The sequence below is a fragment of the Ranitomeya variabilis genome, chromosome 3, assembly GCF_051348905.1.
Source record: "Ranitomeya variabilis isolate aRanVar5 chromosome 3, aRanVar5.hap1, whole genome shotgun sequence".
Taxonomy (NCBI): Eukaryota; Metazoa; Chordata; class Amphibia; order Anura; family Dendrobatidae; genus Ranitomeya; species Ranitomeya variabilis.
Window position 1 is genome coordinate 692624344 of NC_135234.1, and position 13544 is coordinate 692637887.

Here is a 13544-nt window from a genome sequence, read left to right on the forward strand (position 1 = left end):
ACGAGGTGTATGGAGCGGAGCGCGTGTGTACGGAGCGGAACCGTGTGTGCAAAGTGTACGGAGCGCAGCCGCGTGTGTAGGAGTAGCTATGTGTGGCCATTATATGGTACGAAGTATCATGTGCGGCCAATATACGGTACGGAGCATCATGTGCAGTCATTATACAGTATGGAGCATCATGTGCGGTCATTATACAGTATGGAGCATCATGTGCGGTCATTATACAGTATGGAGCATCATGTGGGGTCATTATACAGTATGGAGCATCATGTGCGGTCATTATACAGTATGGAGCGTCATGTGTGGCCATTGTACACTATGGAGCGTCGTGTGTGGCCATTGTACACTATGAAGCGTCGTGTGTGGCCATTGTACAGTATGGAGCGTCGTGTGTGGCCATTGTACACTATGGAGCGTCATGTGTGGCCATTGTACAGCATGGAGCGTCGTGTGTGGCCATTGTACACTATGGAGCATCGTGTGTGGCCATTGTACACTATGGAGCGTCGTGTGTGGCCATTGTACAGTATAGAGCGTCGTGTGTGGCCATTGTATAGTATGGAGCGTCGTGTGTGGCCATTGTACAGTATGGAGCGTCGTGTGTGGCCATTGTACACTATGGAGCGTCATGTGTGGCCATTGTACAGCATGGAGCGTCGTGTGTGGCCATTGTACACTATGGAGCGTCGTGTGTGGCCATTGTACACTATGGAGCGTCGTGTGTGGGCATTGTACAGTATAGAGCGTCGTGTGTGGCCATTGTATAGTATGGAGCGTCGTGTGTGGCCATTGTACAGTATGGAGCGTCGTGTGTGGCCATTATACAGTATGGAGCATCGTGTGTGGTCATTATACAGTATGGAGCGTCGTGTGTGGCCATTGTACAGTATGGAGCGTCGTGTGTGGCCATTGTACACTATGGAGCGTCGTGTGTGGCCATTGTACAGTATGGAGCGTCGTGTGTGGCCATTGTACAGTATGGAGCGTCGTGTGTGGCCATTGTACACTATGGAGCGTCGTGTGTGGCCATGTACACTATGGAGCGTCGTGTGTGGCGGGGGGGCGGGGGGGAATGGGGGGATTCATTTGTGGAATTTACAAAGTCTTACATGTTTCTAGTTACTTATCACCTGCTCACCTCTGCCACCCTAGGTTTAAATGAGTAGATAGATGGTGATAGATAGTAGCCTGTGGACTGCACTAATAAGACCTTTGGTCCACACCTAACCTTTCCAGGGAGGAATAGCATTTGTCAGGCAAGATGAGCCCTAAGAAAGCGTCTGGTGCACAGAACAGGAAGCGAAAGGCCTTAGCAGAGCAGGCAATTCAAAAGCAAGCAGGGGCTTTAAAAAGACTGTTTGTAAAATCTTCTGAACATGGTGGTGGCACCAATGTACCGAGCACTGCTGAGGAATCGACTTCAGATGTTCCGCAGCAAGAATGTGAAATAAGGAGTGGTATGGACACAATTCCATTGGAGCCAGGAGAACCGTCAACGTCATTGCAAATTGCACACGGCACCTGACCTGCTGCCACCCATCCGGAACGCCTCTCCATTCTGGCCGTCATCTCTGCGCTCCGATTGGCTGTGAGCGTCAGGCAGACAGCCAATCAGAGTGCAGGGGTGACTGCCAGCGAGGAGAGGCGTTGCAGACGGACGGCAGCAGGTGGGGTGCGATGCGGACCGGAAGTAAGTGAGCGGCAGGTATGCCGTTCGGGGGTTTGCGAGGACACCCAGATGGTGGGGAAACCCTTAATGGGATGCCCCTGACTCGATAGGGCTGTAGACCGAGAGTCATTTTTTTAAACTTTTGGACCGCTTTAAAGCACTTTATAACTCCCGTTATTGCAGTATTAGTGTATTTGGATATTCTTAAAGTGTTTTGCAGGGAAACACAAGTTTTCTAAGTAAACGTGTTGTCAATACTAAAGCGTTATTGTTTTCTTTCAAAGTTTGGGGGGGGGGGGGCGCCGTCTTGCAGTCTCGCACAGGGCGCCTTTTGGGCTAAGTCCGGCCCTGGATATATTCTCACCATCTCCGTGACGTCCCAGGTCCTGGGTGGCAGCGGTACTAGCACTCAAGCCTACTCCTGTAGGCGAATGCGAACGCTGATGAAGATGTCTTTCCTCCTGGCTGGATGAAGGACCGTTGATCCATGATCTGGCAGCTGAGGCAGCGGCAGATGATGTGCCATAAAGGGCATTCTCGGCGCTGCCCAGCGATGCGGCGTCCCAGGCTCCCTGGACCGCTGCAGCGCTTGTACGGCTACAGCGGTTAGATAAATCTTCACAGCTCCCCGCTGCGGCTGGAACTAAGATAGAATCTTCTGTTCTTGACGCGCCGGCTCTGACGACAGCATCCGGCGCTGGGGCTTGTGACGTCTGCCGACCGGAGTGAAGCTCCCGCGACGCGCTCCGAGACTTCCGCCTAGTTGAACTCCGACCTCCGGCGCGTCCACTCCTAGAGCGCTCAAGGACGTGCGAAGATGGCGGCACTGGCGAGTATACCACTCTCGCCCTCCGGTTCCTCTTGGGGCTCCGACTTGATCTTGCAGATAGGGAAACAGATTCTAAAGGCTGGGAAGGAGGAGGCGACGGTGATGCAGGAGAAGCTGGGACCTGAGGCTCGGTGGTAGGTTTTATAGCCGGTCCCATAGATAAGCAACTCTGCAGCCACTCAGCGCCGCCCTCAGCTTCCGCCCTCCGGATCAGTTGCTGTAGTAGGGAATCCATCAGCTGTCTTCTGTCTTCATCAGGTGACTGAGAGACAGCTGGTGGAACAGCTGATTAAATAGGAAAAAATCTTCCCGCACTTTTCATAACTGCCAATCATAACCCGCAAAAATTGCGGGAATAAAAACCAGATGAAACCAGCTGGAACCTGCTCACGCAAAGCGCAGCTTACTTCATAACTTAACCCTTTCAAACCAAGCTTTAAAACCTCCATAGAAACCTATTGGAACTTAATACCATTTCCTAAGAATAAACCAATGTGTGGTTAGCAATATAATAAATCTATAGGGGTTGTGTTATCATGCGACCCCCCATGTATTCTCCAATGGGGGGGGCGTCCATTCTTACACTTCTCCTTTAAAAGGGTATCAACCACTGATGACTCTCACATTTTAATATTTTACTAATTTCTTTTTTTTTTAAAGAAAAATGTAGACAATTACTGTATACTGTTTATTTACCACCCTGGTGCAGCATGCTGTAACAACCTGATGCACGCTGCCAGTAATGGAGCCTCGTTCAGTGTGCCCTAATTCAGCCTCTTCTCTACTGGGAATTATTGTTGGGGGGGAACATGAGGAGAGCATCAAATGAAGGTCGTGGTGGAGGTGTACCTGCTACAAGGAGATGACATGGCTGATCTGTGCCAGTTACGTGTCTACATCAAACACGTTCCTCTGGTGCATGCAGTCCACAGGATGTTGTGCCCCATATCCTAGGCTCGAGCACCGCTGGATGGATCGTGAGGCAAGAACATGTGCAGGTGGTGTTAGATTGGATGGCTGAGAGCACCTCCAGGTCCTTCCACTGGGTCCACGCGCAGAGTTTTCACCTGAGGACCTTGGACGTCTTTCTTCCACCTCATCCCCTTGCAAATCGGCCAAGCACTATCAGCCCAAAGTCATGAAGCATCTCCTCTGATTTTTTTTTTTAACATTTTCTTAGCCTGAGCACCACCTGCATCTGAGTTCTAAGTACGAGCTGCAGTAGAGCAGACACCTTAAAAACATGACAGATGTGAGCTTTCCTCCTGCTCCCTCTTCTGCTGCGGTCTTGACCTCTTCATCCAGCTCACGAACAACAGCCTACCCGCAAAGACAAGATGTGACCGCACCACCACCAGCAGTGTCACTGAGCATCTCAACCCCGTCCCATGGAAGTGTTCATCTCTCCAGCACCCAAACCACATGGAGAAAGTGTGTGTACGAGGTGTACGGAGCGGAGCCGTGAGTGTATGAGGTGTACGGAGCAGAGCCGTGTGTATGAGGTGTACGGAGCGGAGCCGTGTGTATGAGGTGTACGGAGCGGAGCCGTGTGTATGAGGTGTACGGAGCGGAGCCGTGTGTGTATGAGGTGTACGGAGCGGAGCCGTGTGTGTATGAGGTGTATGGAGCGGAGCCGTGTGTGTATGAGGTGTACGGAGCGGAGCCGTGTGTGTATGAGGTGTACGGAGCGGAGCCGTGAGTGTATGAGGTGTATGGAGCGGAGCCATGTGTGCAAGGTGTATGGAGCGGAGCCGCGTGTGTATGAGGTGTAACTATGTGTGGCCATTATATTTTTACGTAATATCATGTGCGCCACAAACTTTGTCCCTATTTCCCTTCTTCAAAAGTTGGGAGGTATGATGGTTCCGCTTCCATCCTGGTCAGGTCAGGGTTAACTTTAGTTCGCTTCTCTTTGGTACTGGGGCAGCTATTTAATGTTGGCAGTTCCTGGGTCTGGTATTGGTGATACTTCGGTGAAAAATGTAAAGGGGTCTGAATACTTTCCGTACCCACTGTAATCCCCATAGATTTCTAGCCTCCTAGTAGTCTGGCTGATTATCCTCATACTCCAGTCACATTATTAAATGCAAAATGCGTGGGAATTTCATTGATCTCAGCAGTAATAGGACAATAGTATAATTAAAAACGTCAGCTTGGCCTGCAAAAGATAAGCCCTCACCCAACCCGAGATCACGAAAAATGGAGGCACTACTGATCTCGGAATACGACACAATTTTTTTTTTATTTTTTTTTTAACAAACTGGATTTTTTTTCACCACTAAATTAAAAAATAATCTAGACATGTTAGGTGTCTATGAACTCGTAATGACCTGGAGAATCATAATGGCAGGTCAGTTTTAGCATCTGGTGAACACGGTAAAAAAAAAAGACCAAGAATAGTTGTGGAATTGCACTTTTTTTGCAATTTCACCGCACTTTCACCCGTGTTTGAGTACACAATAGATTATACCAATGCTGATGTTCAAAAGTACAACTTGTCCCGCAAAAAGCATATCCTCAGATGGCCATGTTGATGAAGAAATTTAAAAGTTAAGGGTCTGGAAAGAAGGGGAGTAGAAAACAGAAAAGCAAAAACAAAAATGAGCTGCGGCACGAAGGGGTTAAAGCAATGACTTGTGCTCTTAACAAGTTTTTATACATTTCATCCCAGTCCAGCTAACCCCTATCCATAGAGAGACAGCTGGTATTGTATGGTCTGCCAGGGGTAAGGCTACTTTCACACTAGCGTCATACTCGGCCCGTCGCAGTGCGTCAGGCCGAGGTTACTGACGCTAGCAGTGAATGCGCCGCACAACGGGGGCAGCGGATGCTGTTTTTCCACGCATCCGCTGACCCATTTTGAGGTGCGGGGAGGTGGGGGCGGAGTTCCGGCCGCGCATGCGCGGTCGGAAATGGCGGTCCATCGCCGGCAAAAAACGTTACATGGAACGTTTTTTGCAGCCGACGGTCCGCCACGCCACAACACGGTGCAACCGTCGTACGACGGTTGCGACGTGTGGCAATGCGTTGCTAATGTTAGTCAATGGTGAAAAAACGCATCCTGCAAGCACTTTTGCGGGATGCGTTTTTTCGCCAAAACGATGCATTGCAAAAAACGCTAGTGTGAAAGTAGCCTAACAGAACTAGTCTTCTTATATTAGACCCCTTGCCATGTTCGGCTTTATGACCTCACAGAAGCGTTGTCCAGGAGTCATGAAATGTTCCGCAAGAACGGTCAGTGCGAGGCAAGCAGAGAGAGAGAAGAGAGCTGAGCACTGTTCCACAGCGAGTTGTTACTTTTTTCTTTAATTGTATTGTTTTGTTGTTTTTTTTAACTTTTTTGGGGGATTGTTTTTTTACCATCTACACACACTTGTGTGTGTGGAGGGGAAGGCAGCCAAATGGCTGCACCTGTAGCTGGAGGGAAGATCAAACTACGGAGACGTCTCTCACATGTCAGGACATTCCCATACAGCCAGAGGCCTGAACACCACCAAAGGAATCTGGCTACGCTGATTTCTTTATGGCAGCGTTTTATTTTATTGGCGAATTTATGAAAAGCCTGTTTGAAACAGTGGAACTGGAAATGGTCCGACATTTGAATAGTCCACCACCCACTGAACCAGGCCTATATTCGGCCTATATTGCCGTATGTGGAGTCGGGAAGGAATTTTTTTCCCCATGGTGGAGTTACTCTTTGCCACATGGGGTTTTTTTGCCTTCCTCTGGATCAACATGTTAGGGCATGTTAGGTTAGGCTATGGGTTGAACTAGATGGACTTAAAGTCTTCCTTCAACCTCAATAACTATGTAACTATATATTCGCAGAGTCCATCACCATCTCCACCAACTACAGAAATGCATCAGTTTGAAAAACGGAAAGTGTTTCGAATGCGATTTGAAGGACGCATCAGTGACGAACCAGAGCCAGTGGTTATGAGGAAAGGCCCGACACTCGCCAACACATTAGGTGAGGTAGACCCAACAATGAAGTCGCTCAAGATCCTGTTCAAGAAGAAACCAACTAAAGACCCACCACGTATTAAGGTGACTGCGAAACAAGCCGACAGACCTATGCCATACATGCCAGTCAGTTACGCTGCTAGAGAGAACATGCAAGCGATGCTGATGAGCCCACAGGGAGTACGCCGGAGTTATAGGAGAGATGGGGGCTTCCTTCCTAGTACCAGGAATCTCATGGTAACACAAGCCCCATTCAAACCCCAATAAAGACATGTGACTCCATAAATGTTGGAAGAAAATGGCCGTGGAGTTTATTTTGTGTTGCGTAAAAGATTATATTTTACTCCAATAACCGACAATCAAACCAATTTGAATAAATAAATTAATACTACTCCAATTCATTACCAAATCCACCCGAATTCAACGGGCGATTCTCCCACAAACAAACGCCACGACAGTTAATATTAAAAAACAGAAATTAAGGGAGGGGGGGTGGGGTCTTCTGTCTTCATCGGATGACTGAGCGACAGCTGATGGAACAGCTGATTATATAGAGAAGATTCTTCCCACACTTTTCCTATAAACCAATCAGAGCTCACAAAAAGTGCGGGAATAAAACCTGTTACAACCAGTTATAACCTGCTCACGCATAGCGCAGCTTACTGAATAATTTAACTCTTTCCACAGAAAACCTCAATACCTCACGAAGCCTATAAAAGCTTAATGTCAGACATTGTATAAAAACCGAGGGGGATATGTGGAGAGGCTGTGTTATCATGCGACCCCCTGTGTATTCTTCAACGGGGGGGCGTCCATGGTAACACAAGCCCCATTCAAACCCCAATAATGACACGTGACTCCATAAATGTTGGAAGAAAATGGCCGTGGCGTTTATTTTGAGTTACGTAAAAGATTATATTTTACTCCAATAACCGACAATCAAACCAATTTGAATAAATAAATTAATACTACTCCAATTCATTACCACATCCACCCGAATTCAACGGGCGATTCTCCCAAACGCCTCACCTTGAAAAGGTGAGGCCCCCCCAAAACGCCAGAGCCATTTTTCAATAATTGACTGGAAATCCAAATTCAGAATATCCAGTCCCACATCTGATAAGTAGTGTTGAGCGATACTTTCCGATATCGGAAAGTATCGGTATCGGAAAGTATCGGCCGATACCGTCAAAATATCGGATCTAATCCGATACCGATCCCAATGCAAGTCAATGGGACGAAAATATCGGAATTAAAATAAACCCTTTATAAACTTGTAGGTTCATTCTACATGAAGGAAAACAACTAAGAATAATGTAGGATGTATTGGGGGACGTGGCGGAGACATTAAAGGCACAGAGGTTTAGCCCAATGTAATAGAATAGCAGGATTTTGTTTTTTTTTATGACGTTCGGCGGTAGAAAGATTTTGACTATGTTAATTTTTTTTTTATTTTGTCAGATATTGATGTTTCACTACTTCCACGCCCTTCACCTTCTTTTTTACTTCTCCCACACTTTCTTCTTCCTTATCCTCATCATCAGCTTCTTTGACATCAACTTCTTCACCTTATTCATCTTCTTCTTCATCTTCTACCTATTATTTTTTTGGTTACATTGTTCATATTATTTTTATTTTACTATTATCTTCTTCATATTCAACTTCTTCATCATATTCTTATTTGTGACAGGCATTCCCGTAGTTGTTATCTATAAAAGTTTGAAGATTACACCTTCCGTTCTGCCTGTCACAAAACAGTTACATTTGTCCGCGTTCAGTTTGGCCTGCAGCATCAGGCTTTATCCAGGGGCACCACGAGGAGGAACGGACTCACCCCCATACACTGCTTAGTCTTCTTCTGCTTATAATTTAGATAATATCTTTTGCTCTGATATTTAGTCTTATGCTTAATGTTCTTCTGCTCTTTGTTCTGCAGCCTCTTGTTCTTCTGCTTCTCGGTCTTTCGGGTTGTCGTCTTTAGGGTCTTGAACTTGGAAATGTAGCAGAAGGTACAAGAAGGCTGAGAAAATGCTGAGAAACAGCTAATGGAACTGGAACTCGGATGGCTACCCGAAGGTACAAGAGCCAATGGAACTACCGAGGACCAGCTGACGTTACTGGAACCCGGTTACTAAGCAGGAGGTACCCGTGCCAGAAAGCACTACCAAGGACCACCTGACGTTGGTGGAACTCGGATACCCAGAGGGAGGCACCTAAGCCAAAGGCTCTGCCCGGAACCAGCTGACGGTACTGGAACCAGGATGGGGAGCAGAAGGTACAAGAGCAAAAGACACTGCCGAGAACCAGCTGACGGTGCTGGAACCCGGATGGGTAGCCGAAGGTCCAAGAGCCAATGGAACTACCGAGGACCAGCTGACGTTACTGGAACCCGGTTACTAAGCAGGAGGTACCCGTGCCTGAAAGCACTACCAAGGACCACCTGACGTTGGTGGAACTCGGATACCCAGTGGGAGGCACCTAAGCCAAAGGCTCTGCCCAGAACCAGCTGACGGTACTGGAACCAGGATGGGGAGCAGAAGGTACAAGAGCAAGTGTCTGCGTGGCTTTTGCAGGACACGATGCCGGCTGCACAGCAGGGGAACAGCTGGCGGTGCTGAACCCCACTGACACATTGGCTGGTGTTTTTCTCTGTGCAGCTAGCAGTACCGGGCCCCAACTGGCGGTGTTAGAGCCCGGGGTCAGCAGGAGGAGGAGATGGAGCAGAGTGTAGGCCGAAGCCTGCACTGGCGGCAGCTTTGGGTCTGTTGTGCCTGCGTGGCGGTCGCAGGACACGTTGCCGGCTACACAGCAGGGGAACAGCTGGCAGTGCTGAACCCCACTGACACATTGGCGAGGTGTTTGGCTCTGTGCAGCCAGCACTTCCGGACAGCAACTAGCGTTGTTGGAGCCCGGGCTCTGCCGGTGGAGCAGAGTGTAGGCCGAAGCCTAATTGAACCGATTTCAAAGGTAACCTTTAACCCCCCCTCAGGGGTTACAAACTAGAAGAGCCACAGCTTATGCAGCAGTGTTGCCGCACAAGTCAAAGGTTGCTCTTTTAATTTTGCTCCTTGCACACGCCGAATGAAACACGTATAACATTTAGCCCTTTATACAGTCAAACTGTGTTGGAGGCGCGAGTTCCCTTTGTAATGAGACGCAGCACAGATGTCAAGAATCCCACCTTGGTGCTGGGTGCAGCCTCCTGAGCGTTGTTATTTGCTGTACAGGAGTCTGCTCTGTCGTGTTATCCCCCGGCCTAGCGCTGTTAGCGCTGCCCATCTTCTGACCTCATTTAATGTCGGCCGGTGCGGTTCGCGATGACCATGAATCCCAGCCCCGCAGTGTCTTAACATTGTTAAAACACTGCGGGGCTGGGATTCATGGCCTGGCGCAGCACATATGTTCGCCTCTCGCACTCGGGTCCTTACACCCGCTTCAGACTGTGCGGCGTCAGCTGATCCCTTATCGCATGCTGCGGCCATGAAGCCACACAGTCTGAAGAAGGCGGAAGGAGATGAGTAACAACAGGCGAAGATATGCACTGCTCATGCCCATCAATCACACCCTCGCAGTCCCAATAAATAAGACACCGAGGGGCGTTGTGTGGGTCAGGGCGGCCGCAGAGGCGCAGGCAGCCAAAGAATGATGCCAGAAGACGGGCAGCGCTACCAAGGGGGTTGCAGCGTGTCATTACAAAGGAAAGTCACACCACCGGGACGGTTAAATGGTCACACAGAGGACACATTTTAGACGTGTTTTCAGTTCCACATGTGCGAGGAGAATACGTTTATGAGCCACCTTGCACACATGCAGCATTACCGCTGTACAAGGTGGCCTTAAAAACGTACAAACGCCTGGGGGAGGGGGGACAGGTTCCCTTCAATTTCAGTTCTTGTGTCTGCGTGGCTTTTGCAGGACACGATGCCGGCTGCACAGCAGGGGAACAGCTGGCGGTGCTGAACCCCACTGACACATTGGCTGGTGTTTTTCTCTGTGCAGCTAGCAGTACCGGTGTAACAGGCCAGATTATACCCCCAGGCCAGACTATACCCGGGGTTAAAGTGGCCTAGGCTAGATTATACCCCGGGTATACTTTGGCCTAGGCCAAACTATACCCCGGGGTATAAAATAGCCTAGGCCAAAGTATACCCCTCCAGGCCAGATTATACCCCCCAGGGTAAGCTGAGGGAAAGCTGCTCATTCTTCTAGGTCACAGCTCCCCCTCCCATCGGGCACTGCTCCTTTTCAAGCTCCTCCACCTCTGGTGACGCCAGGGATCTCCCTTTCTAAGCCCCACCCCCTCCCTATAGTCACATGTGACATGAAATCTTCAGCCCTGCTCGTGCCAGCTCGTTGTCTTGGCGCCTTGGATATGCTTGGAAAAGGGCTTTGTATACCTAGGGGGCACTGACGAGCACTGAGGGGTGGGTGGGGAACCCCTTTACTGGTTGCTATGGGATATAGCATGATCACTCTATCCTAGCAACACCTTGGATACGCTTGGAAAAGGGGTTTATCTATCTTGGGGGCACCATTGCAGCACTGCGGGTGGGTGGGGAAACCTTTTACTGGTTGCTATGGGATTTTACATGATCACTCTATCCTAGCAACACCTTGAATACGCTTGAAAAAGGGGTTTATCTACCTTGGGGGCACTCTCGCAGCACTTAAGGATAGGTGGTTAACCCCTTAGGTGGTTGCTATGGGATTTTACATGACCACTTTATCCTAGCAACGGCTTGTATACGCTTGGAAAAGGGGTTTATCTACCTTGGGGGCACCCTTGCAGCACTGTGGGGAAGCCGGGGAACCCTTTTACTGGTTGCTATGGGATTTTACATGACCAATTTATCCTAGCAACGCCTTGTATACGCTTGGAAAAGGGGTTAATCTACCTTGGGGGCACCCTCACAGCACTGCGGGGTGGGTGGGGAACCCTTTTACTGGTTGCTATGGGATTTTACATGGCCATTCTATCCTAGCAACGCCTTGGATACGCTTAAAAAATGGGTTTATCTACCATGGGGGCACCCTCGCAGCACTGCGGGGAAGCCGGGGAACCCTTTTACTGAGGAAGGAAACAGCACAAAAATTCAAAAGCTGACTTAGGCCATAGTATACCCCCGGGGGATAAACTTTATACCAGGGGGTATAAAATAGTTTTTATAGTATTTCTCTAGGCCATAATGTTATCACTTCACTGTTTTTCTCACCCTATTGCTTATTTGTTGAAAAGTGTGCAGATCTGAACTGACAGTAGATGGCGCTGTCCTGTCAGTGCATAGTTAATGATAACTTGTTTTGTATGTTCTCTATGACACCTCTCTGCTCTCTATGACACCAAATCTTTTCCAATTTTGACAACCATGGAAGATCAATTGTATGACCAGCTTTTGAGATTCTACACTGCAACAGAACAAAGGTACCCTCAGTATACCTACGATCTACCTCCTGAGAAACGTGCAAATGCCAAGTCCCAGTTTAGACAAACAGCAAAGCCATATCGAGCCCAAGGAGGAATTGTTTATCATAGGGAAAAGGAGGTTCTTACTAAAAGTCGACTGCCAAATATCCTGAAGGCCTGTCATGACAACCCAATATCTGGGGGCCATTTTGGCAGAGATAAAACTTTAGCCAAAATCTCTGACCGGTTTTACTGGAAGGGAATGAAAAATGACGTTCACCAGTATGTGAAAGCCTGTCAAAAATGTTTTGTTATAAATCCCAAAATCACAAAGGAAGCTCCACCACTCAACAGTATATCAGTGCCTGGAAAAGTATGGAGCTTAGTTGGGATTGATATGATTGGCCCTCTTCAGGAAACATCAAATGGCAACAAATATATAGTTGCTGCCACTGATCATTTCTCCAAATGGACTGAAGCAACAGCTGTCCCAGATAAGAGTGCCAAGTCAGTGGCAAATTTTTTGTACTCCGTTATCTGTCGCCTTGGCTGTATGGAGACTCTGATTAGCGACCAGGGACGAGAGTTTGTAAACTCGATCATTGACAACCTGATGGAACATTTTCAAACAGATCACCGTATTTCATCTGCATACCACCCACAAACAAATGGCCAGCGGGAACGTGATAATCGGACACTTAAAGAAGCTCTTAGTAAGCTTGTCAATGACCAAGGAAACAACTGGGATCAATTCATCCCTGGTGTTCTGTTTGCCTATCACACATCTGTGCATGCTTCAACCAAGGTTACTCCATTTGAGGTCATGTATGGACGGAAGGCCAAGCTTCCCATGGACCTTAATCCCTCAAAAGATGATACGGTGGATCCCATGCCCATTTCAGATCATGCCACCCCTGATGTGCTAAATACACTGTCAAGCATTCTTAAAAAGCTGCACTCAGACGTCAGTACCAACATCCACTCTGCTCAAGAACACCAGAAGTGTGCCTTTGATCGCCGACACAAAAGCAACAAAGAAATCACTGCTGGTACCATAGTTTATATCAAGAATCAGCGCCGTATTCAACGCATAGGTTCAAAGATGGAACCACGCTGGATTGGACCTTATTTAGTTGTGGAATCCTTGACCAAGGGACGAGTAAAACTTAAGAACAACAAAACTGGCAAGATATTAAGCAACACATACCACACCAGCAACCTAAAGATTTACCAGGATAAAGAGGCTTCTCCACCATCCGATGATGATTATTCCAGTGACTCTGCCACACAGAAAAATAAGCAAACTAAGGCTTTCAACCTACTACCAAGTTCAAGAAGGAAGTATCTTAGCACCACTCTTGGCCTTACGTTTAGTAAGGTTGTATACTGTGGATGCAGACGAGACCTTGAACAACCACGGCGTACATATAAAACCAAAGGTGATGGAAACTGCTTCTTCCGGGCCATCAGCTACATCTTGACAGGAACAGAGGACAACCATTCCCTTCTCAGAGATAAAGTCATCCACCATATGAAAACTGACTTGACAAAAAAACTACAGGACTACTTGAACCAAAATGTGAATGAATATGTGAACATCTCTGGAATCTCTCGTGATGGAGTCTGGGCAACTGATGCAGAGATCATGACCACGGCGTATCTGTTGAGTTGCGACATAA

General features: G+C 48.1%; 2 protein-coding genes across 2 annotated transcripts in view; one reads left to right on the forward strand and one right to left on the reverse strand.

Moving 5' to 3' along the window:
- Window positions 1–13544, reverse strand: part of LOC143817060 (serine/threonine-protein kinase Nek3-like) — an 852762-nt gene that overhangs the window by 422960 nt on the left and 416258 nt on the right. The gene's annotated exons all lie outside the window — the stretch shown is intronic.
- The window catches only part of LOC143818530 (uncharacterized), a 31852-nt gene continuing 24509 nt past the window's right edge, over window positions 6202–13544 (forward strand). Inside the window, exon 1 of the mRNA XM_077299810.1 lies at window positions 6202–6545. Coding sequence (XP_077155925.1) covers window positions 6273–6545 — 273 coding nt within the window. The 5' untranslated portion in view covers window positions 6202–6272. The remainder of the gene's footprint in view (window positions 6546–13544) is intronic.